The 22,864-nt window shown below is 47.9% G+C and overlaps 1 protein-coding gene across 1 annotated transcript; it reads right to left on the bottom strand.

Moving 5' to 3' along the window:
• Window positions 1-8,503: 8,503 nt before the first annotated feature.
• On the bottom strand, window positions 8,504-9,820 carry LOC123190941 (uncharacterized). The gene has a single exon (XM_044603669.1). It carries the CDS (start codon window positions 9,525-9,527, stop codon window positions 8,808-8,810), a length of 720 nt encoding a protein of 239 aa, XP_044459604.1. The 5' UTR covers window positions 9,528-9,820; the 3' UTR covers window positions 8,504-8,807.
• Between the last annotated feature and the right edge of the window lie 13,044 nt (window positions 9,821-22,864).

Here is a 22,864-nt window from a genome sequence, read left to right as displayed (position 1 = left end):
GTCCTATAGCAGTTGATCCGTTTTAGGGTCCTCTTGCGGTGGGTTTCCTGTCGATGCTCCAGCTCGCTCCTCCCCTTTCAGTCTTATTTTGGATGTGGTTGGTTTTGTAAAACTACTGGAACATTGTATTTCCGTTGATTGCAAAATTAATGAAGAGGGGTGCGAGCCCGGTTGGAAAAAAATGTCCTTTCTATACTTTAAAAAAAATGGAGCTCGTCTCTCTCTCTCTCTTTGCGAGGGAGCTCGTGTCTTTCTCTGCACGTAAAGAATCGGAGAACAACTCCATGTCCTGCTGCTCCTCCTTTCTCCGACGAAATCGCTACAAGTCTATCAGTGATATACTTGGAAGTTGTGGTTCGCTTTGCTTTGGCAGCGAGTCGCGTTTCCCTTTGGACCGCCGGGTCAAACCCCACCGCGTCGGCCTTGGCCGTGCGTTCGGTTCCAAAGCTCCGCAGAGAGCGGCCAAGTTGTTCTACTATCATTCTATGCCGCCAGTCCAAAGTAAGAATTCCAGCTTGATCGTTCCGTGGCGGTTGCAGTTGCCACTGACCACTGACCATTTCAAAGTAGAGGAACTCGACAAGCGACTCCTGCTGCGGCTACGTCCGACGCGCGCTGTCAAAGTGTACTTAGCACAGTGCCCAGTCTCCGCTCCCGTTGGTCTGAGCCGCCGCAGCGTCACGGGGTGTGGGAGCGGGCCATCCGAGCCGTCTCCGAGCGCCTCGAGATCCGAGCCGCCTGCCAGCATCACGGGGCGCAGCAGCGGTTGGGCCAGCCGGGCCCGTCTCCGACATTCGCACCCGATAACACGGCGCACAGGAAAGAAAGAAGAAAAGAAAAATGAAAATCCGTGCGTGGCGCATGGCGAAAAAAGATACTCCTCCGCCTTGGAGCGGGTTTCGAGGACACCGAGGCGAGAACAAAAGGCCTCGTGCTCGCCGCCGCGCCACTCGTCCCACCCTAGGAACGGAACCCGGTGCGCTCGTACGCTTGCAGGACGTGCTGCTCGTACTCGCCTCGCGTGTCGCTCTCTGCTCCGTCGCGCTCGTGCATCGCAGTCTTTCATTGCTCTCGGCATCCATCGATATGACGAAACAAAATTCTTGGTTAAGTACGGCTCCGCGGCTAGGGTTTGACTCTGTTAACCACGAGCCGTAGTTTTGTCGCCCGATGATGAATAGTATGCTTTTCTCCAGCGATGAGGTCTAGACAGACGCTGACTATTTTCCTCCGGCCACGTCCCCATGGGCCCGGAGGTTGACGCGGCGGGATTTACAAGGGCAAGTTCAGGTAACCTACCACGCAGCTTATCATAAGCCACGAACCAAATAGGAGCATTGTTGCTTTGCCTCCGAGCATTTTTGCACTGCGCCACCGGCACGGCGGGCGTCGCTGTCGCACTGCTGACTGGGCTCCCTCCCTCCCTGACCCTGAGCGCAACCATGCCATGCCCCTCACCCACGGCACGACGACAGCGACGCATCAGCAAATCTAATCCATCTAATTAATTAACCCACGCCCGCCCACGCGGCACGGACAGGCCCATGCACTGCACCGTCGTACCGTCGCCGTACCCAAACCCAGCAGGGCTACCATTCACGATTCATGTGCGCATTCACGGCGTGACAGCGCCCAAAAAGCTCCACCAAGTCGATCGATCGATTAATCGATCGAACCCAAGCCTAACAAAAATCAAACTCGAGTTCATCTCAATTCTACAGGATTTTAGGTTGTTCGGTAGCATCATATGAAAAAGGGATATTCTTTCATAAAGATTTGAGTGGATGCTATAGATCAGCTGTACACAGAGATCATTACGAAAAATTCATGTATAATTCAATCCTACAGATCAAACAACCAAAGTACAGTACGAAAAGATCCTAAGGGGTCTAATCATCCAAAAATCCTACTCTGTAATTTGTTAGAATCAAAGGACCCCTTACTCAAGAAAATACTCCCACGGGTCCTTTTTACTCTGCATATGAGATTTGTCTAAAGTCAAACTTCATAAAGTTTGACCAACTTTATAGAAAATAATATCGACATTCACAATGCAAAATTAATATCATAGATGCGACTTGAATTTAATTTGCATATTCTATAACTTTATTGTTGTAGGTGTTGGTAATTTTCATATAAATATGGTCAAACTTTACGAACTCTTACTTCAGGTAAATCTCATATGCAGAGTAAAAGGGACTTCACCATAGGAGTATTTGTCAATAGTTGTGTTATCGTAATAATGCAGAGCCGATTATCTCAACTTTAGAGAAAAAAATGGTTCGTCAAACCACATTACACTTGCGATGTAGATGGTGGACCCTAGGCATGAGCGGCTGTGGGAATGACTATTTTGGTGTTGTTTCATTTTATTTCAAGCATGCTTCTTTCGGTTCGATAGACCGGTTTTTGATTAATATGTCCACCTCTAGTGGACTCCTTGATAAAAGGGGGACGTCAGCAATCAAATTATCGATCTTATCATTTTTTATGCTCCGTGGATGAGATCCATTCACGAGTATGGAGTGTATGCACATGTGTTTAGAAGAAATACAAAATTGAAGTCAAACCAAAAAAGGGAAAGAAATGCTCGCTGCATTCGGTACTCCTCGGCGCAAATTTTCGAGTTTGTCTGTTCCAATCATTGAAGTTCTTCAACAAAATCAGTGGTGAGAAGTACTAGATGCATCAAACTTTTCTTTCTCTCTCTTCTAATTGATGCTCTCATTTTCAAGGTCATCACTTTCCTTTTTGGAAGCGTCATCTTGGAGTTCAGAGCGCCTAACTCGAGGGGGGGGGGGGGGGTGATCGAAGACTGGAGGCGGCATTGCCGAAGTTAGTGTGTCGTTGGCCATTTTCTGACGCAATTTGCAACGGTGCAACCAACATAGGAACAATGTGTGTGTGCGCGCACACATGTTTGTTCGATGTAGGAGAATGCCTAGTTTTGCATCTCTTGGAACATGTCTCATCTCTTCGGCAATGGTAGGATTGATAAATGTGATCATGGTGGACCCAGTTTTTGGTGCGGCGAAGTCAAAGTCATCTGGTCACTAGTGCGACAAATGACGTGGCAAAGCCAGTCATGCCGCCAAAGTCAGAGTCGTCTGGTCATTAGTGCGACAAAAAATGTAGTGAAGTCAGAGTCGTCCGGTCATGAGTGCGACAAATGATGACGGTTTTGGTGTTAACTCCATGTTGGTGTGGTCTGGTGTGTTTGTCTAGTTGTGTCATTTTTTGGCGATCTATCCTTTTGAACGGAACACCTAGCTAGAGGTGGAGCAACAGGAGGCGGCATTGGTGAACTTGGTGTGTTGTTGGCAATTGCAGGTTCAATTTTGTGCCAGTGCAACCGACATACAAACGATGTGTGTCCATGTTTGTTTGGTGTAGGAGAAGGGCCAATTTTCATCTCTTCGAGCATGTTTCCTCTCTTTGGCAATGATAGGATTGGTAGACATGGTCATGGTGAACCGAAAATTGGGTGCGGCAGAGTCAAAGTCATCTAGTCACTAGTGCGACAAATGACGTGGCGAAGCACGCCCTGGCGACAAGTCAAAGTAGTCGTTATCGTCCGGTCATGAGTGGGAGAGATGATGACTGTGTTGGTTGCAACTCCGTAGTTCCTTTGTTGGGGTTATAAGTGTATTTTAGTCTTAAATACACACACAAAACTCTCAAAGCGAAGAAATACTAATAAAATGAATGGTTCAAAAGATGGTAGTAGTTCCCTTTCGAAAAAAGAGAGAGATGGGAGCAGCAGTGGCATGGGAACTTCCCACTTTTGGGTCAAATTCGTAGGAGTTCTGCTGCCACGTCGCGGCGGTTGTTGCTACTGATGTGCTGATTAATTCCTGGTTGAGCTCGAGCTTTACGAGTGCCAAGAGCTGCTCCCACTCTCACTCACTAAATCAAATCAATCAACCAACAACAGCAACAACGATTGTACTGTACTTACTACCAGTACTACGCATGACTCCATCGTTTCAGGGGAGATGGATGTCACCAAAGCGAACTACGAGGACAGGTACAATGGTGACATATGAATACAAATGTCCCATGAGAAAAAATAGGTTATTTTTATCATATGGATGGATCGTACAACCCTTACATGGTCTCTTGGCATGAAATTGGGGCATGATTTTGTTCTCTCCAACGTAAGCTATTACCCTCATTAAAAGATAAAAAGTAGACTCTCACTACACATGCAACCCTACTCTCCACTTCAACTTTTTTAGTTTTATGCAACGGACCACACTTTTTCTCCACAAGCACCCGCCTCCTGCCGAGGATCCCGCTACACTATCGGAACCTACTTTTCCTGATATCCGATCCTACATGGCCTGCGGTGCATCCTCCTAGGGCTATGCATTGTCCATGCCCTGAGTAGCAGGGGGACAAGCTTAACGATGGCTTTGCAGAACTCCAGCGCCTTTGCGCAGATGCCTTTGCTTAGCAGACAAGGCAATGGACACAGGACATGGGCCAGGTGACAACGAGGTAGGCACCGAGCATTTCTTGGCTTTGACAAGAACTAATTAAAAGAGCAGATTCTTAGTGCTGCTACTAATAGGAGGAATAAATCAACAGAGTCAAACCCTAGCATAAGTAGTACGGGTCAGGCCCAGTGGCGGAGCTTTGTGGGGTGAAAGGGAGCAATTGCACCCCCCCCCCTACTGTAGGAAAACTCCCAAGTGTACTCATAATATTATTAGGCTTGAATATCAACCATTCTCAGAGTTCATGCATATTTTATCTTCTTCACCCCCCCCCTCAATTCTGATTAGCCCCCTCAATAATCATCATGAAACTCTGCCACTCGTCATTCCCATGCATAGCCGCACCATCGCCGTACCCAAACACATCAGTACCATTCACGATTCCTGGGCGCATTCATGGCGTGACAGCGCTCAAATAGCTCCACCAAGTCGATCAATTGACCGGAACCCCAGCCTATCGAAAATCAAGTTCGAGTATTGTTGACACGTTGATGTTTTGGTCTACTATAGTACTTGTCTTCCATCCACTTTGCTCAGGAAAATAGTTGCCGATGGTTGTGTGTATCGCAATAATGCAGAGCCGAGGAGACGAGGATCTCAACCGCATCTTCAAAAAGGAAAATGTTTCGTCAAGCAAGATTATATTTGCGGTGTTGATGGTGCACCCTAGGCATGGGCGGCTTTGGGACCGATTTTTTTACTGTTGTTCCGTTTGATTTCAATCATGATTATTTCCTAATCTTGGTTAATATGCCCACCTCTAGTGGACCCCCTCGATAGGGGCAACTTATCAATGAACTTATTGATTTTGATGCTCTGTAGATCCATTCTCGAGTATGGAGTGTATGCACATGTGTTTGGAAGATACAAAACTAGAGCCAAACCACAAAGAGAGAAAGAAACACTCACTGCATTTGGTACTCCTCACTACCAATTTTCGCGTTTGTCTGTTGCGATAATTCAAGTCCTTGAACAAAATCAGTAGTGAGAGGTAGTAAATGCGGCAAATCGTTTCTTTCTATCTCTTTCAATTGACCATCACGTTTTACAGGTCATCACTTTTTTTAACATCATCTTGGAGATATGTCCTTTTGGTCAGAGCACCTAACTAAAGGGGGGCCAATCGACGACTGGAGGCGGCATTGCTGAAGTTGGTGTTTGGCCGGCCATTGCTGACGCAATTTGCAATGGCGCAACCAACATACGAACATTGTGTGTCCATGTTCGTACTATGTAAGAGAGGGTCTTGTTTTGTATTTCTTCGAACATCTGCCCTCTCTTTGGCAATGGTAGGATTGATAACTATGGTCATGGTGGACCAAATTTTTGGTGCGCCATAGTCAAAGTCATTTGGCCGGTAGTGCGACAAAAAATGCAACAAGGTCAGAGTCATCCGGTCATGAGTCCGACAAATGATGACGGTAATAGTGTTAACTCTATGTTGCTGTGGTGTGGTGCGTTTGTTTAGTTGCGTCAAATTTTGGGAATCTATCCTTTTGGGCGAAGCACCTAGCTAGAGGTGAAACGACCGACTAGAGGCGGCACTGGCGAACTTGATGTGTTGTTGGAAATTGTGGACTCAATTTTGTGCCGGTGCAAATGGACATAGAAAAGTTGTGTGTCCATGTTTGGTTGATGTGGGGGAAGGCCTAGTTTTCCTCTCTTCCAGCATGTCTCCTCTCTGCGGGACTGAACTTCAGTGCCGTAACTGCACCTGCAGTTGGGCCAATGACATGTGGGCCTAACAGACGGCTGGCCTACATGCCATTGACTCAACTGCAGGTGCAGTTACGGCACCCAAGCAGTGTCCCTTCGGCACCGATAAGATTGGTAGGCATGGCCGTGGTGAGCCCGAATTTTCTACGGCAAAGTCAAAGTCATCCAGTCACTAGTGCGACAAACGACGTGTCAAAGCATGCCCCAATGGCAAAAGTCAAAGTTGTCTAGTCATGCGTGTTGCAAAAAATGTGGTAAAGTTGGTGTCGTCTGGTCACGAGTCCAACAAACGATGACGGTGTTGGTTTTAACTTGGTGGTTCCTTTGTTTGCGTTAAGTGTAAATACTATGTATTTTCCCTTTTTTACTATCAATCAGGTCACTAACATATGACCTACTGTAGAATCCTTTTGGCATGTATCGAATGCATTACTAATTTAATTGGTGATGAAACAAAGTTTCGAAGCATGTATTAGGAAATATAAACCTGGAGTGAGGGAGCACCATTCCTTGCAGAAAATTTCCATGAATGCAACATAAAAATCCCATAATAATAACATAATGGATGTGCGACGCAAATGCGGCGTCATAAAGGCCCCTTCATTCCTTGGCCTTGCGATGGACGCTGCTTCGGTGCCGTAACTGCACCTGCAGTTGGGTCACTGACATGGCGCTGAAGCTCCGTCCGCCTGGGATCATCGAAGCCGCTCGCTCATTTAAACCAAATGAATGAATTCCGTCGCTGCCCTCCCCTCATTACGACCTTGCCCCTGCGGTGGTGTACTACCTTTTTTTTTTTGAGATGGTGGTGTACTGCCTTGGAGTGGAGCAGCGCGGGCGGCAGTGAGTGAGAGTGAAGCACGCAAGGCCGTGGCGCAGGTGCATTGCATGTGCCCATCAATTCCCTGTCCTCCCTCCGCTCCGGTAGCACCAGTACTAGTACAGTACTACTCTAGGAGTGGAGTGACATACCACCCCGTCATCCGTGCCCTCCACTCCACTCGGCCTTATCGCCATCGACCTCCGCTTTCCCGGCGGGCTCACCGGCTACAGTGACTTCTCTGCCTCCTTCCCTTCCCTGCCCTGCCATGAATTCTCTCTTTGGTTTCCTGCCAATGGCAACGGGTGCCATGTTGCTCTCAAAACAATTTTAGTACCAAATACTACTAGTACTCCTTGCTGCCAAGCCATGAATTTTCTCTGAAAAAAAGGCTCCAGCCAACATTTTGGCAAGGCTAGTGTAGCGTGGGCATCATGAACCTTGTTGGCAGCTGTTCCAAAGGCTACCTGCCAAACAGTGGCCCTTGGTTCCGGGCTTTCTCTCCGCCCAACGGAAACGCGGCCGTTCCCGTGCCATTTCGTTGCAACATAGCCGCCAGCTAGTGCCATGCATCAGCCATGACATGGGAGGAGGGAGCAAAGCTACTTACAAAAGCTTTCCCCCCTAAGGAAAAAAGAAAAAAAGCAAGATAAGTTTCAAATAAATTTTGTACTAATAGGTTATTAAAGTGCACTAAGCTTTGTACCCCGCCGAGCAGGCAGCAGAGTGGGAGCGAAACAAACAAACAAACAAACCGCCCGGCCCACGGATAACTTTCACTTTGCAACTAGCAGGAGTAGCAATTCTTTTCGGTAAGTACCGATGCGGTACATTGGGAGGAGAAAATATCTACTCTACCAGTGCATCCTTTTGCCTCGTCCAATGCCAGAATAGAATACACCAAAACGCAATCAAATCAAAGGAATACTACTAGTAGTAATAAAAGGCCTGTTTCAAAAAAAGGTAGTGGTTCCCTTTCGAGAAAGAGAGAGGTGGTTGTTGTTGCTGCCGATGATGTGATGATTATTTGCTCTTTATAAGCTCGAGCTTTATCGGTGCCACGAACTGCTCCAGCTCTCGCTTACCAAATCGAATCAATCAACAACGAACAACAACAACGACGACGACGAAGATTGTACTTGATACTACGAGTAGTTCGCATGATGCATGATTCCATCGTTGAGGGGAGATGGATGGGTGTCCGTCACCAAAGCCCACCATGAGTGAGTGAGTAGCAGGGGAGCAGGGTTAGCGAGGGCTTTGCAGAACCCCGGCGCCTTTGCGCAGATGCTTTTGCTTAGCAGGCAAGGCAAATGGGCCAGACGACAACGAGGTTGGCACTTAATCATTTCCAGAGGCTTTAATTAACAAGAACTAAACAAGAGATTCTTGGTCCTGCAACTAGCAGCAGGAATCATATCAATCGACAGTTCGTAGAGCAAGATTTTGCTCGTCAATGGCGAGGGAAGAAAGGTGAAATGGGGAATGTTTCTTGTTGAACCAAATGAGCAAAAATATGGTACATGAGAGGCCTGGATGTGGGGAGATTTTGGTCGGATTGGACCTTCACAATCCCCACCCGGAGCCTCGGGGCTGCTCGTTCATCAGAGTTGCAAGAAATCAAAAGGGGCATAGAGCGGCGGCTCTTGCTTGCTTGGACAAAACGACCCAACTGCTAGTACTACTACTGGTTTCACTGACCTTCTTGCTGGTCTCCTTCCTCCCTAATCTACGACAAGTTCTAGCGGCGGCGGCGGAGGATGCCGGTCAGGTCAGGTCCAGGCGGCCCACACCTTCTCGCCGATGAAGCGCACCAGCTTGCCCACGGCGCTCTTCTCGGCGGAGTTGCTGGCGCCCGCGCAGTCGCTGTCGTCCGTCAGGGCCTCCTCGCCGCCGTAGAGGCTGTCCGCGCCGTCGTCCTCGTCGCCCTCGTAGTCGCCGTCCTCGCCGCCGTCCGACGCGCAGCAGCCTTGCGGTTGCAGGTGGTCATCCGCGCACCCGGCCTGAGCCTCCGCGGCTCCGTGCTCCTCGACGGCGGCGTCGATGGCGCACGGCCCGCCGCGGCCACGGCGGCGGCGGCGGTGGCCGCGGCGCGTGGCGCCGCCTGGTCCTCCAGCTCCTTTGGCTGCCCCCTCGCCTCCGCCGCCGTTGCCCTCCTCGACGGCGTCGATGATGCGGTGGATGAGGTGGCGGTTGGGGGAGGCGTCCCAGCGGGCCCAGAAGCTCTTGTAGCAGCCGAAGCAGCCGCAGCCCATCTCCGGCTGGTGCGGCCCGTTGAGCCGCCTGCACCGGCCCCCGCCAGCACCCGCCGCCGCGCCGCCAGCTCCTCCAGAGAGCAGGTAGGCGAGCACCTCCTGCTCCTCGGCGGTGAGCGCGGCCACGAGCGCCAGCAGGGTGGCGGGCAGCATGGCGAGCGCCACCGCGGGCGCGTCCGGCCCCGGCGCCGGCGCCGGGTGCACCCGCCGGCCCTTCCCCTGGTACAGCTTCTTCATCCCCGGCCCCCGCAGCAGTTGAAGTAGTAGCACTCACTGGCTGGCGATGGCGGGCGGGTTAAGTGGCGGGTAACAACCTGGTCGACGGCGTGCGGGGAGGGGGGGTTGGTGGGGTGGGTGGGGCTCGTCGGCTGCGACGTTGCTGTATGGCGGCTGCGCAGCTCTTCTCAGCTTCTTGGGGGGCTGAGGTGAGGCGAGGGAGGGAGGAAGAGAGCGAGGGATGGGCTAACCCTACCCTCCCCTTGGGGTGGTGATGTGGTGTGGTGTGGTGGTGGGTTGGGTCTGGTGGGTGGGAACCCAGGACCCTATTATTATTGCAGCCTGGGAGAAGCCAAGGCGATGGGGATGCCAAATCTCCATTGGTCCAACTTCGTCTTTGGTTTGGGTAGTCGTGGTACTACTACCTGTGGTGTGTGGCGTGTGTTTGGTGGTGTCGCGACGGCAGGCAACGGAAGTCTTGGATACGACCGCGTAAACGTAGGACGGTCGCCGGGGCGGCGGCGGCGGCACGGCACGGCGGTGCACGCGAAACGCACGGGCGTGTCGTGGTTGGACCTCAGCCGTGAGCAAGTTCAGACCTTTTTGGGAGAATTGGTAGGGGTGAGGCAGGTCACCCTGCTGGCTCGACGTAGTACGTACCAAGTGCCGTCCCGCTGGTGAAGAGTTTCGTGGTGGTGGCGGTGGTCGGGCGATGCTAGGAGTGTTTCCCGGCCACGTACGGGGGTTCCCGCGGGGACGTGCGTGGTGGTTCGGGTGCCGCGAAATTCCGGTGTCCCCGACGGGGTGAGCTGAGGAGGAGTGCTATCTAGTTTGATGTGGATGTGGATGGGTCCGTCTCCGTCAGGGCCACGTGGAGCAGCGGCTGTGCGTGCGTGCCGTGGGTGGCCCGTTCCTTTCCTTTCCACGGCGACTGCGAGCGTGTGTCCAGGTCGGCCCAAAGGATGTTGAGGACGAACAGGGGTTGGTTGGTTGGTGGTAAACCTTGTGGAGGGGCGATTTCGCGCAAAATTTTCTAGATTACTGTATAGCCTTTTATGGCATGCCTAGCCACGGTCAAATTTGCGAGTCGTGTGCCACGTAGGCAAGGTAATCCTCGCTAAACCCTAAACCTTCACTTACTTAACTGAAGGCTCTGTTGTGATACTATTGTTCCCAGCAAGCATTGTTTCTTTCTTAATGAAAAACCTCGCCAAATTCATTTATGGAAAAAATTAACAGTTTGTTTGTTGTACAACTTTTTCTCTACCGTCCTGTAAAATGGAGTTGCTGGTGAGCTTTCCACTCCACCAAATTTCATCCGTTTTATTGAACACTTCGATTTCAATGAGTTCACTCGTCACTCCACCTCGATCTCGCCCATCCACACTTGGGCCGGGCCATTTTAGGCTAGCCCGAAGCACGACTAGAAGCACGACCGTCCACACGAGAGCTAACGGGCCAGGTTGGCACCACATGAATCATCTGCTGTGCTGGGAATCAAAATTGACGGAAAGGGGGGCACGACGACATGGAGATGGGGCCCAGCAAGACCCAAAGTGGGCACGATGGTCAAACATTAGGCCCAAAGTTAAGAGAAATACTTAACTGAAGGCTCTGTTGTGATACTATTGTTCCCAGCAAGTATTGTTTTTCCGAGGCACTTTCTCAACGATTTCAATTGTGATTACGATTCATTTTATAACCTTATTAGTTCGTGCACTTGGAGGATTACATGATTCGTCAGAAAAAGGAATGATGGTTACTTTTGGTTTGGTGAATCGGAAACAATTTTATAGAAAAATTGAAGTAAAAATTCCAATTTCTTTTCTTTGTCGGAGTGGGGATAGCATTTCTCTTCTGCATGTCTATGGAGTTTTGCAAAACTCAAACACCTCAGAGATAGATATAGAGGTAGGAATTTGTCGAACGAACCACACTCCTTCGTAGACGTCACCTCAAGTTAAGTTGTTGGCTGCTCTTAGCGATTGAGTGCCAACATGAGACCTATTTGTTAGCTTTGAACCGAGAAGGTCCCTCAACCATAGCGTGATACGAACCATTGGCTGGTTAAAATATGCCAAATTCCACCAAATACACAAATAAAACCCAACCATACATGCCCACCCATTGTATCTTCTAAATCGTCTACACTAACAATCCACCCTTCTCCACCAAAAGGAGATTTTAGTAATATAACACTGGGACTGGAGAAAGCAGCAATCAATAGGACTTTCCTAATCCTCCCTTCCTTTCAGGAAGAACGTGAAATTCTTTTTCCTTAAATGGGAGGCAAATAGAGCTCTTGCACATTTTCGTTAATCCATGAACAGAATCTATGTATGTAGACACATGGATCCGTACATCTTGATCGGAAAAGAATCAATAGAAGGAGAATCGGACGATATCTTTCTCGAAACAAGAGGCCTTCCTCCACTAGCAGGTTTCTTCTGAAAACTCTATCTATTCTGGTGTGGATGGCAAGCAGGCCTATATTTCTTGGTTTCAATAGGACTCCTTACGAGCGTTCTTTCTATCTACTATTATCTAAAAATAATCAAGTTATTAATGACTTCATAACTCGTTAAATGCCGAGTAGGTACGAATTCCCCCAATTTGCGACCTACCATAGGGTTTGTTATGTAAATAGGTATATGTTCTTTTCCATTATGAATCGCGCCCCTGCCACAACATTTGCACATTTGGATGCTACTACCGTACTTTCCAGAGGATTAGCTTCCAAGGGTATTTAACCAGCAGTAGATCCTTTAGATTCAACCTCGACTATGTTACACCCTCGGATCGTTGGCAACGAACATTACGAAAGAAATAGCTCGCTAGATTAATTTATGAAAAAACAAAAAAAATCAGTTCGTTTGATCTACAACTTTATCTCTACTGCCCTGTAAAATGGAGTTGCTGGTGAGCTATCCACTCCATCAAATTTCACTTGTTTTAATGAACACTCCAATTTCAATGAGTTCACTCGTCACTCAACCTCGGTCTCCCCCATCCATCTAGAACTAATGGTGAGACTTGGGCCAGGCCATTTTAGGCTAGCCCAAAGCACGACTAGAAGGCACGGAATGACACAAGAACTAGTGGGCCAGGCTAGCACCACATGAATCATATGCCGTGCTGGAACTCAAAATTGACAGAACATGTGGCACGATCCGACATGAAGATGGGGGCCAGCAAGACCCAAAGTGGGCACGATGGTCAAATATTAGGCCCATGTAGCTATTTAGCAGTTCCAAACGCACATGAAACTCACAACATGAGCATACCCAGTCCAATCTTTGTGTAGCGTAGCAGTTATATCTCAAATCCATCCCAAATCCATGGCCACTGGTTAACCATGAAAAAACGATGGATGCCGCCGCCACTCCTCCATTCTCGTCCTCGACAGCCCTCCTCCAGATCTTCGGCAAAAATCAAGATCCACACCTCTCCCTTCCCTGTGAGCTCTTAAGTTTTCACTACCGGCGAGGGAGGAGACTACTTGGAGGTGGTGCAAGACTATGACAAGTTGTTGGCGGCATACATGACATAACTGCAACTGAAGGAGTGAAGGACGACGGTGTCCATGGCGGCCACGTCCACGACACGCCCCTTTCATCCCTCCTCCACCCGTGCCGGCCTATGCCAGCATTAGGTACCAACTCGATCTAATCACTCACATATACACCGTCTCTAGTTCATACAAATCACATATTTGCTAGATAGTTCTCGAGGAAGAAGAAAGGAAAACAAAAGGAGAAAAAGCCGTTGTTCGTCCGTGCCTGATCCTCTCGATGCCTCCCCCCTTCGCTTACTTTGCTTTAAGTAGTGGAAGTAGACGCGCCAGTTGGTGTCTTGGTGTGGTTAATCCAGTCTGTTGGGGAACGTAGTAATTTCAAAAAAAAAATCCTACGCACACGCAAGATCATGGTGATGCATAGCTACGAGAGGGGAGAGTGTCATCTACATACCCCCGTAGACCGTAAGCGGAAGCGTTATGACAACGTGGTTGATGTAGTCGTACGTCTTCACGATCGACCGATCCTCATTACTGAACGTACGACACCTCCGCGTCCAGCACACGTTCAGCTCATTGACGTCCCACGAACTTACGATCCGGTAGAGCTTCCGGGAAGAGCTTCATCAGCACGACGGCATGGTGACGGTGTTGATGAAGCTACCGACGCAGAGCTTCGCCTAAGCACCGCTACGATATGCCTGAGGTGGATTATGGTGGAGGGGGGCACCGCACACGGCTAATAGATCAATGATCAATTGTTGTGTCTCCAATGGGTGCCCCCCTCCTCGTATATAAAGGAATGGCGGAGGGGGAGGGGGCCTGCCTCCTATGGCTCGCCCCATGAGGAGTCCTACTCCCACCCGGAGTAGGACTCCCCCCTTCCAAGTAGGAGTAGGAGAGGAGAAGGGAGAGAAGGAGAGAAGCAAAGGGGGGGGGGGCGCTGCCCCCCTCCTTGTCCAATTCGGACTAGAGGGGGAGGGGCGTGCGGCTGCCCTGGCCGCCCCTCCTCTTCTCCCACTAGGGCCCATTAGGCCCAATATACTCCCCGGGGGGTTCCGGTAATCCCCCGGCACTTCGGTATATCTCCGAAACCTCCCGAAACACTTCCGGTGTCTGAACATAGTCGTCCAATATATCGATCTTTACATCTCAACCATTTCGAGACTCCTCATCATGTCCGTGATCATGTCCGGAACTCCGAACTACCTTCGGTACATCAAATCACAAAAACTCATAATACCGATCGTAACAGAACTTTAAGCATGCGGACCCTACGGGTTCGAGAACTATGTAGACATGGCCGAGACACGTCTCCGGTCAATAACCAATAGCGGAACCTGGATGCTCCTATTGGTTCCTACATATTCTACGAAGATCTTTATCGGTCAAACCGCATAAGAACATACGTTGTTCCCTTTGTCATCGGTATGTTACTTGCTTGAGATCCGATCGTCGGTATTTCAATACCTAGTTCAATCTCGTTACCGACAAGTCTCTTTACTCGTTCCGCAATGCATCATCCCGTAACTAACTCAGTAGTCACATTGCTTGCAAGGCTTGTAGTGATGTGCATTACCGAGAGGGCCCAAAGATACCTCTCCGACAATCGAAGTGAAAAATCCTATTCTCGATCTATGCCAACTCAACGAACACCATCGGAGACACCTGTAGAGCACCTTTATAATCACCCAGTTAAGTTGTGATGTTTGGTAGCACACAAAGTGTTCTTCCGGTAATCGAGAGTTGCATAATCTCATAGTCGTAGGAACATGTATAAGTCATGAAGAAAGCAATAGCAGTAAACTAAATGATCAAGTGCTAAGCTAACGGAATGGGTCATGTCAATCACATTATTCTCCTAATGACGTGATCCCGTTAATCAAATGACAACTCATGTCTATGGCTAGGAAACTCAACCATCTTTCATCAACGAGCTAGTCAAGTAGAGACATACTATTGACACTATGTTTGTCTATGTATTCACACATTTATTATGTTTCCGGTTAATACAATTCTAGCATGAATAATAAACATTTATCATGATATGAGGAAATAAATAATAACTTTATTATTACCTCTAGGGCATATTTCCTTCAGTCTCCCACTTGCACTAGTGTCAATAATCTAGATTACACAGTAATGATTTGTAACACCCATGGAGTCTTGGTGCTGATCATGTTTTGCTTGTGGAAGAGGCTTAGTCAACGGATCTGCAACATTCAGATCCGTATGTATCTTGCAAATCTCTATGTATCCCACCTGGACTTGATCCCGGATGGAATTGAAGTGTCTCTTGATGTGCTTGGTTCTCTTGTGAAATCTGGATTCCTTTGCCAAGGCAATTGCGCCAGTATTGTCACAAAAGATTTTCATTTGACCGGATGCACTAGGTATGACACCTAGCACTACTAGGAAAAGGGCTATAGATGGAAATGACACTAATGGCGCACCAGACATGTGGTGCGCCATTAGTATATACTAATGGCGCACCACCTTCTGATGCGCCATTAGTGTTGAAACTACTAATGGCGCACCCTGCCTACGGTGCGCCATTAGTACCAAATTTTTTTTAACTAGTGCGCCTGTCCAAACATACTAATGGCGCACCGTGGCATGGTGCGCCATTACTAGTTAAACTAGTAATGGCGCACCATGCCACGGTGCGTCATTAGTAACCTTGGCCACCACTTCCACCGAATGCACCCCCTCGATCGCCTTTTCAGTTTTAAAAAAATAAAAGAAAATGATAAAAATGTCAAAAAAATAAAAGAAAATAAGTTTCCCATGTGATATGTGGCCTAGTTGTTGGGAAAATTTGCAAATATGAATTTTGACTTCATTTGCAAAATCTCGCGAGAATTTGTAAAAATGGGCATAACTTTTGCATACTAACTCGGATGAAAAAGTTTTTTATATGAAAAATCATCTACTCGAAAAGTTACATCCAAATTTAACGGGGGAACCCCGTTAAACATTTTCAAAATCCTCAAAAACCTAACAGAAAAAAAGATACGGGACTTTTAATATCTAGAGAGGCAAAAAAATAAAAAAAAATCAAACTTACTAATGGCGCACCTGCCCATGGTGCGCCATTAGTATCTTCCCTCCTTCAAAATTCAAAATAAGTCAAAAAAAATTACTAATGGTGCACCTGACCATGGTGCGCCATTAGTATCTTCCCGCCTTCAAAATTCAAAATAAATAAAAAAAATAAAAAAAATTACTAATGGCGCACCTGCCCGTGGTGCGCCATTAGTATCTTCCCGCCTTCAAAATTCAAAATAAATCAAAAAAATAAAAAAAATTACTAATGGCGCACCCCGCGGTGCGCCATTAGTATGCCGTATATATGGCTGGTCCTCTCCTCCTCTCTTCATTTCATCTTCCCTTCTCTCTTCCACCATACTTCTCCTCTCCGGTGACCTCCTCCTCCTCTCCGGCGACCTCCTCCTCCCTCCTCCCCTCCCCTCCCCTCCCCTCCCCTCCCCTCATGGTTTCTTCTCCCTCCTCTCCGGCGACCTCCTCCTCCCTCCTCCCCTCCCCTCCCCTCCCCTCATGGTTTCTTCTCCCTCCTCTCCGGTGAGCTCCTCCTCCCTCCTCTCCGGTGAGCTCCTCCTCCCTCCTCTCCCTCCTCCCTCCTCTCCGGTGAGGCAAAAAATCCCCTCCTCTTCGGTGAGCTCCTCCTCCCTCCTCTCCGGTGAGCTCCTCCTCCCTCCTCTCCCTCCTCCCTCCTCTCCGGTGAGGCAAAAAATCCCCTCCTCTCCGGTGAGCTCCTCCTCCCTCCTCTCCGGTGAGCTCCTCCTCCCTCCTCTCCGGTGAGCTCCTCCTCCCTCCTCTTCGGTGAGCTCCTCCTCCCTCCTCTCCAGCGAACTCCTCCTCCTCCTCTCCGGCGAACTCCTCTCCGGCAAAAGACCATGGCAACAAGATCCAAAAACAGGAACAAAATTTAAGAATATTGTCGTGCCAAAAAACAAGCAAAAAAAACGAGCAAAAAATGGGCAAAAAATCACGATCCAGATCTAGATTCAAAATGGCGCATCACTAATGGCGCATCACAGGAAAGTGCGCCATTAGTATGCCGCAGTTACTAATGGCGCATCCAGTTGTGGTGCGCCATTAGTATCCAAAGCACCTGGCCCCTGGGAGGCATACTAATGGCGCACCGTGGCCTATACTAATGGCGCACCAGTGGTGCGCCATTAGTATACCAGATACTAATGGCGCACCACTGGTGCGCCATTAGTAAAAATTACTAATGGCGTGCTGTTAGTGGCGCACCACAGATGCGCCATTAATGGCCATACTAGGTGCGCCATTAGTAGGGGTTTTTCTAGTAGTGTAGATCGGATATGAACTCCTTCATCCAGACTCCTTCATTTGCTGCTTCCGAAGCAGCTATGTACTCCGCTGCACACGTAGATCCCGCCACGACGCTTTGTTTAGAACTGCTCCAACTAACAGCTCCACCGTTCAATATAAACACGTATCTGGTTTGCGATTTAGAATTGTCCGGATCAGTATCAAAGCTTGCATCGACGTAACCATTTACGACGAGCTCTTTGTTGTTGGGTTTCGTAGTAATTTCAAAAAAATTCCTACGCACACGCAAGATCATGTGATGCATAGCAACGAGGGGAGAGTGTTGTCTACGTACCCAACGCAGACCGACTGCGGAAGCGATGACACGACGTAGAGGAAGTAGTCGTACGTCTTCACGATCCAACCGATCAAGCACCGAAACTACGGCACCTCCGAGTTCGAGCACACGTTCAGCTCGATGACGATCCCCGGACTCCGATCCAGCAAAGTGTCGGGGAAGAGTTCCGTCAGCACGACGGCATGGTGACGATCTTGATGAACTACAGCAGCAGGGCTTCGCCTAAACTCCGCTACAGTATTATCGAGGTATATGGTGGCAGGGGGCACCGCACACGGCTAAGGAATAGATCACGTGGATCAACTTGTTGTGTCTTTGGTGCTAGCCCTGCCCCTCTATTTATATGTTGAGCCCCGGGGTCGAAACTTGGAGCAAAAGCCTCCTCAAAGTCGGTTTTGCCCGAAAGGCAAGAGTCCCACTCGGACTCCAGGACCAAACGCCACAATCCTTGGCGTCTGGCCCAAACGCCATGGGCCTCGGCGTCTGGCCCAGGGCCAGACGCCAGGGTCTCCGGCGTTTGGCCCCCTGGCCTCCGCAAAACTCCTTTTTGCACCGATCTAAAGCCTCATGGGCTTGACCCCTTGGCCTAACCATATCATCCAATATATGAATCTTTACGTCTCGACCATTTCGAGACTCCTCGTCATGTCCCCGATCTCATCCGGGACTCCGAACTCCTTCGGTTCATCAAAACATGTAAACTCATAATATAACTGTCATCGTAACTTTAAGCGTGCGGACCCTACGGGTTCGAGAACAATGTAGACATGACCGAGACACATCTCCGGTCAATAACCAATAGCGGGACCTGGATGCCCATATTGGCTCCTACATATTCTACGAAGATCTTTATCGGTCAAACCGCATAACAACATACGCTGTTCCCTTTGTCATCGGTATGTTACTTGCCCGAGATTCGATCGTCGGTATCCAATACCTAGTTCAATCTCGTTACTGGCAAGTCTCTTTACTCGTTCCGTAATACATCATCTCACAACTAACATATTAGTTGCAGTGCTTGCAAGGCTTATGTGATGTGCATTACCGAGAGGGCCCAGAGATACCTCTCCGACAATCGGAGTGACAAATCCTAATCTCGAAATACGCCAACCCAACATCTACTTTTGGAGACACCTGTAATGCTCCTTTATAATCACCCAGTTACGTTGTGACGTTTGGTAGCACCCAAGGTGTTCCTCCGGCAAACGGGAGTTGCATAATCTCATAGTTATAGGAACATGTATAAGTCATGAAGAAAGCAATAGCAACATACTAAAGATCAGGTGCTAAGCTAATGGAATGGGTCATGTCAATCAGATCATTCAACTAATGATGTGACCTCGTTACTCAAATAACAACTCTTTTGTCTATGGTTAGGAAACATAACCATCTTTGATTAACGAGCTAGTCAAGTAGAGGCATACTAGTGACACTCTGTTTGTCTATGTATTCACACATGTATTATGTTTCCGGTTAATACAATTCTAGCATGAATAATAAACATTTATCATGATATAAGGAAATAAATAATAACTTTATTATTGCCTCTAGGGCATATTTCCTTCATTTGTCACCTCCATAAACGAGAAACATATCCTTAGTCCTTTTCAGGTATTTCAGGATGTTCTTGATCGCTGTCCAGTGATCCACTCATGGATTACTTTGGTACCTCCCTGCTAAACTAATAGCAAGCCACACATCAGGTGTGGCACACAGCATTGCATAAATGATAGAGCTTATGGCTGAAGCATAGGGAACACTTTTCATTTTCTCTCTATCTTCTGCAGTGGTCAGGCATTAAGTCTTACTCAACTTCACACCTTGTAACACAGGCAAGAACCCTTTCTTTGCTTGATCCATTTTGAACTTCTTCAAAACTTTATCAAGGTATGTGCTTTGTGAAAGTCTAATTAAGCGTCTTGATCTATCTCTATAGATCTTGATGCCCAATATATAAGCATCTTCTCCGAGGTCTTTCATTGAAAAACTCTTATTCAAGTATCCTTTTATGCTGTCCAGAAATTCTATATCATTTCCAATCAACAATATGTCATCCACATATAATATTAGAAATGCTCAAGAGCTCCCACTCATTCTTGTAAATACAGACTTCTCCAAAAGTCTGTATGAAACCATATGCTTTGATCACACTATCAAAACGTTTATTCCAACTCTGAGAGGCTTGCACCAGTCCATAAATGGATCGCTGGAGCTTGCACACTTTGTTAGCTCCCTTTGGATCGACAAAACCTTCTGGTTGCATCATATACAACTCTTCTTCCAGAAATCCATTCAGGAATGCAGTTTTGACATGCATTTGCCAAATTTCATAATCATAAAATGTGGTAATTGCTAACATGATTTGGACAGACTTAAGCATCGCTGCGGGTGAGAAAGTATCATCGTAGTCAACCCCTTGAACTTGTCGAAAACCTTTCGCAACAAGTCGAGCTTTGTAGACAGTAACATTACCGCCAGCGTCAGTCTTCTTCTTGAAGATCCATTTATTCTCGATGGCTTGCCGGTCATCGAGCAAGTCAACCAAAGTCCACACTTTGTTCTCATACATGGATTCCATCTCAGATTTCATGGCCTCAAGCCATTTTGCGGAATCTAGGCTCATCATCGCTTCTTCATAGTTCGTAGGTTCATCATGGTCAAGTAACATGACTTCCAGAACAGGATTACCGTACCACTCTGGTGCAGATCTTACTCTGGTTGACCTACGAGGTTAGGTAGTAACTTGATCTGAAGTTTCATTATCATCATCATTAGCTTCCTCACTAATTGGTGTAGGTGTCACATGAACCGGTTTCTGTGATGAACTACTTTCCACTAAGGGAGCAAGTACAGTTACTCATTAAGTTCTACTTTCCTCCCACTCACTTCTTTCGAGAGAAACTCCTTCTCTAGAAAAGATCCATTCTTAGCAACAAATGTCTTGCCTTCGGCTCTGTGATAGAAGGTGTACCCAATAGTTTTCTTTGGATATCCTATGAAGACACATTTCTCCGATTTGGGTTCGAGCTTATCAGGTTGAAACTTTTTCACATAAGCATCGCAGCCCCAAACTTTAAGAAATGACAACTTTGGTTTCTTGCCAAACCACGGTTCATAAAGGCATCGTCTCAATGGATTTTGATGGTGCCCTATTTAACGTGAATGCAACCGTCTCTAAAGCATAACCCCAAAACGATAGCGGTAAATCAGTAAGAGACATCATAGATCGCATCATATCTAGTAAAGTACGATTACGACGTTTGGACACACCATTACGCTATGGTATTCCGGGTGGCGTGAGTTGCGAAACTATTCCGCATTGTTTCAAATGTAAACCAAACTCATAACTCAAATATTCTCCTCCACGATCAGATTGTAGAAACTTTATTTTCTTGTTACGATGATTTTCCACTTCATTCTGAAATTTTTTGAACTTTTCAAATGTTTCAGACTTATGTTTCATTAAGAAGATATACCTATATCTACTCACACTAGTAGAAAAAGGGTCAAATGTGAAGCACACTAGTGCCGGTTTGAATTTGAGCCGGCACTAATGTGTCGATTAGTGCCGGTTCCAACGGCTAGGCGGGCGGACATCATTAGTACCGATTCGTGGCGAACCTTTAGCACCGGTTCGTGCCACGAACCGGTACTAAACACTACAAAAAAATACACTTCCGTGATGATACGTGTTTGTCACAGTAGGTCGCTTTTTTTGTCATGCATGTTCATCTATGACAAATTTATGACAGAATCAAGATAGTCATACTTGTGTTGTCGTAGAAGTGTTCCATGACATTACCAAAATTATCATCACGGAAGTGTCCACTTCCATGACGATAAATCGCGCGTCACAGAAGTGCTTTCGTCAAGGGTGACCGACACATGGCATCCACCATAACGGAACGCCGTTAAGCTATCGGGTCGGGTTTTGGATCCGATAACTCGTTAACAACCCCGGCCAATGGGGATTTTCCACGTGTAAAATCATCATTGGCTAGAGGAAACACGTGTCGGCTCATCGTCGGGACAGATGTCATCCACTCACTAGACAGAAGGCGCCTATGATACGTCGACACGTGGCACGGCCCAACAAGTTTAAATGGGCCGGCCCAACTAAAGGCCCACAAGATTTTGCGGACCATAATGGGCTGGCCCAGCTAAAGGCCCACGAGATTTTGCGGACCATAATGGGCTGGCCCAGCTAATGACCCACAAGATTTCACGGGCCATAATTGGCCAGCCCAGGTAAAGGCCCACAAGATTTTCGTGTGCCATAATAGGCCGGCCCAGGTAAAGGCCCACGGTGACTCTAGCCCATAATGAACAGTAGTTTTCTTTATACCCGTTAACGGCCCGTGATTTACATGGGCCATTTCCAGCCAGTGTTAGCTTTTGGCCTATTGACGGCCCATACGTTCTTGGGCTCCTTTTCGGCCCTCGATTACTTTCGGCCCGTTACTGGCCTGTTCCCCTAATGGGCCAAATTCAGCCCATGGCAAGAGTCGGCCCATTACTGGCCTATTCCACTAATGGGCCAAATTCGGCCCATGGCAAGAGTCAGCCCGTTACTGGCCTGTTACCCTAATGGGCCAAATTCAGCCCATGGCAAGAGTCGGCCCGTTTCTGGCCTGTTAACCCGTTGTGCCGTTTCCAGCCTGTCCTATATTCTGGCCATTAACGACCCGTTATGCCTGTGACAGAATTAAGCCTTTGCTGTCCTATGGCCTGTTAACGACCTGTTATCGTGCTGGGCCGATACCAATTACGCCCGATTATGGCCCATGTAGACCCATTTATCCGACGGCCCGAGGCCCACCGATTACAGGCCCATTTATCGACGGCCCGTAGGAGACCCATGGATCCTACGGCCCGTATATGGCCCATGGTAGTTGCAGCCACTAGCAAACCAGGGAAAAAGAAGACTAGGAAATAAATAAGGCCGAAACTAATGCTAGGCTATTAAGGCGATTGCACAGATTACATCCACTCGGCATCAAAGATCGCCACCAGTGCAAATATAGGGAACACCCTACACTATACAAAAATGGCTTGCTGTTTTCTTTAGGCGGTGGCTGCATGTTAAGAATAAATTTTGTATCGCACCAAAACAAATTACAATTATATAACAAAAGGAAGGTTGGCATAAAACTTAACAGTCTAGCAGATAAATGCACCACCAGA

This window comes from Triticum aestivum, chromosome 2A (genome assembly GCF_018294505.1).
Source record: "Triticum aestivum cultivar Chinese Spring chromosome 2A, IWGSC CS RefSeq v2.1, whole genome shotgun sequence".
Taxonomy (NCBI): Eukaryota; Viridiplantae; Streptophyta; class Magnoliopsida; order Poales; family Poaceae; genus Triticum; species Triticum aestivum.
Note: the sequence above shows the minus strand (reverse complement) of the source record. Positions and strands in the feature narration are given on the sequence as shown.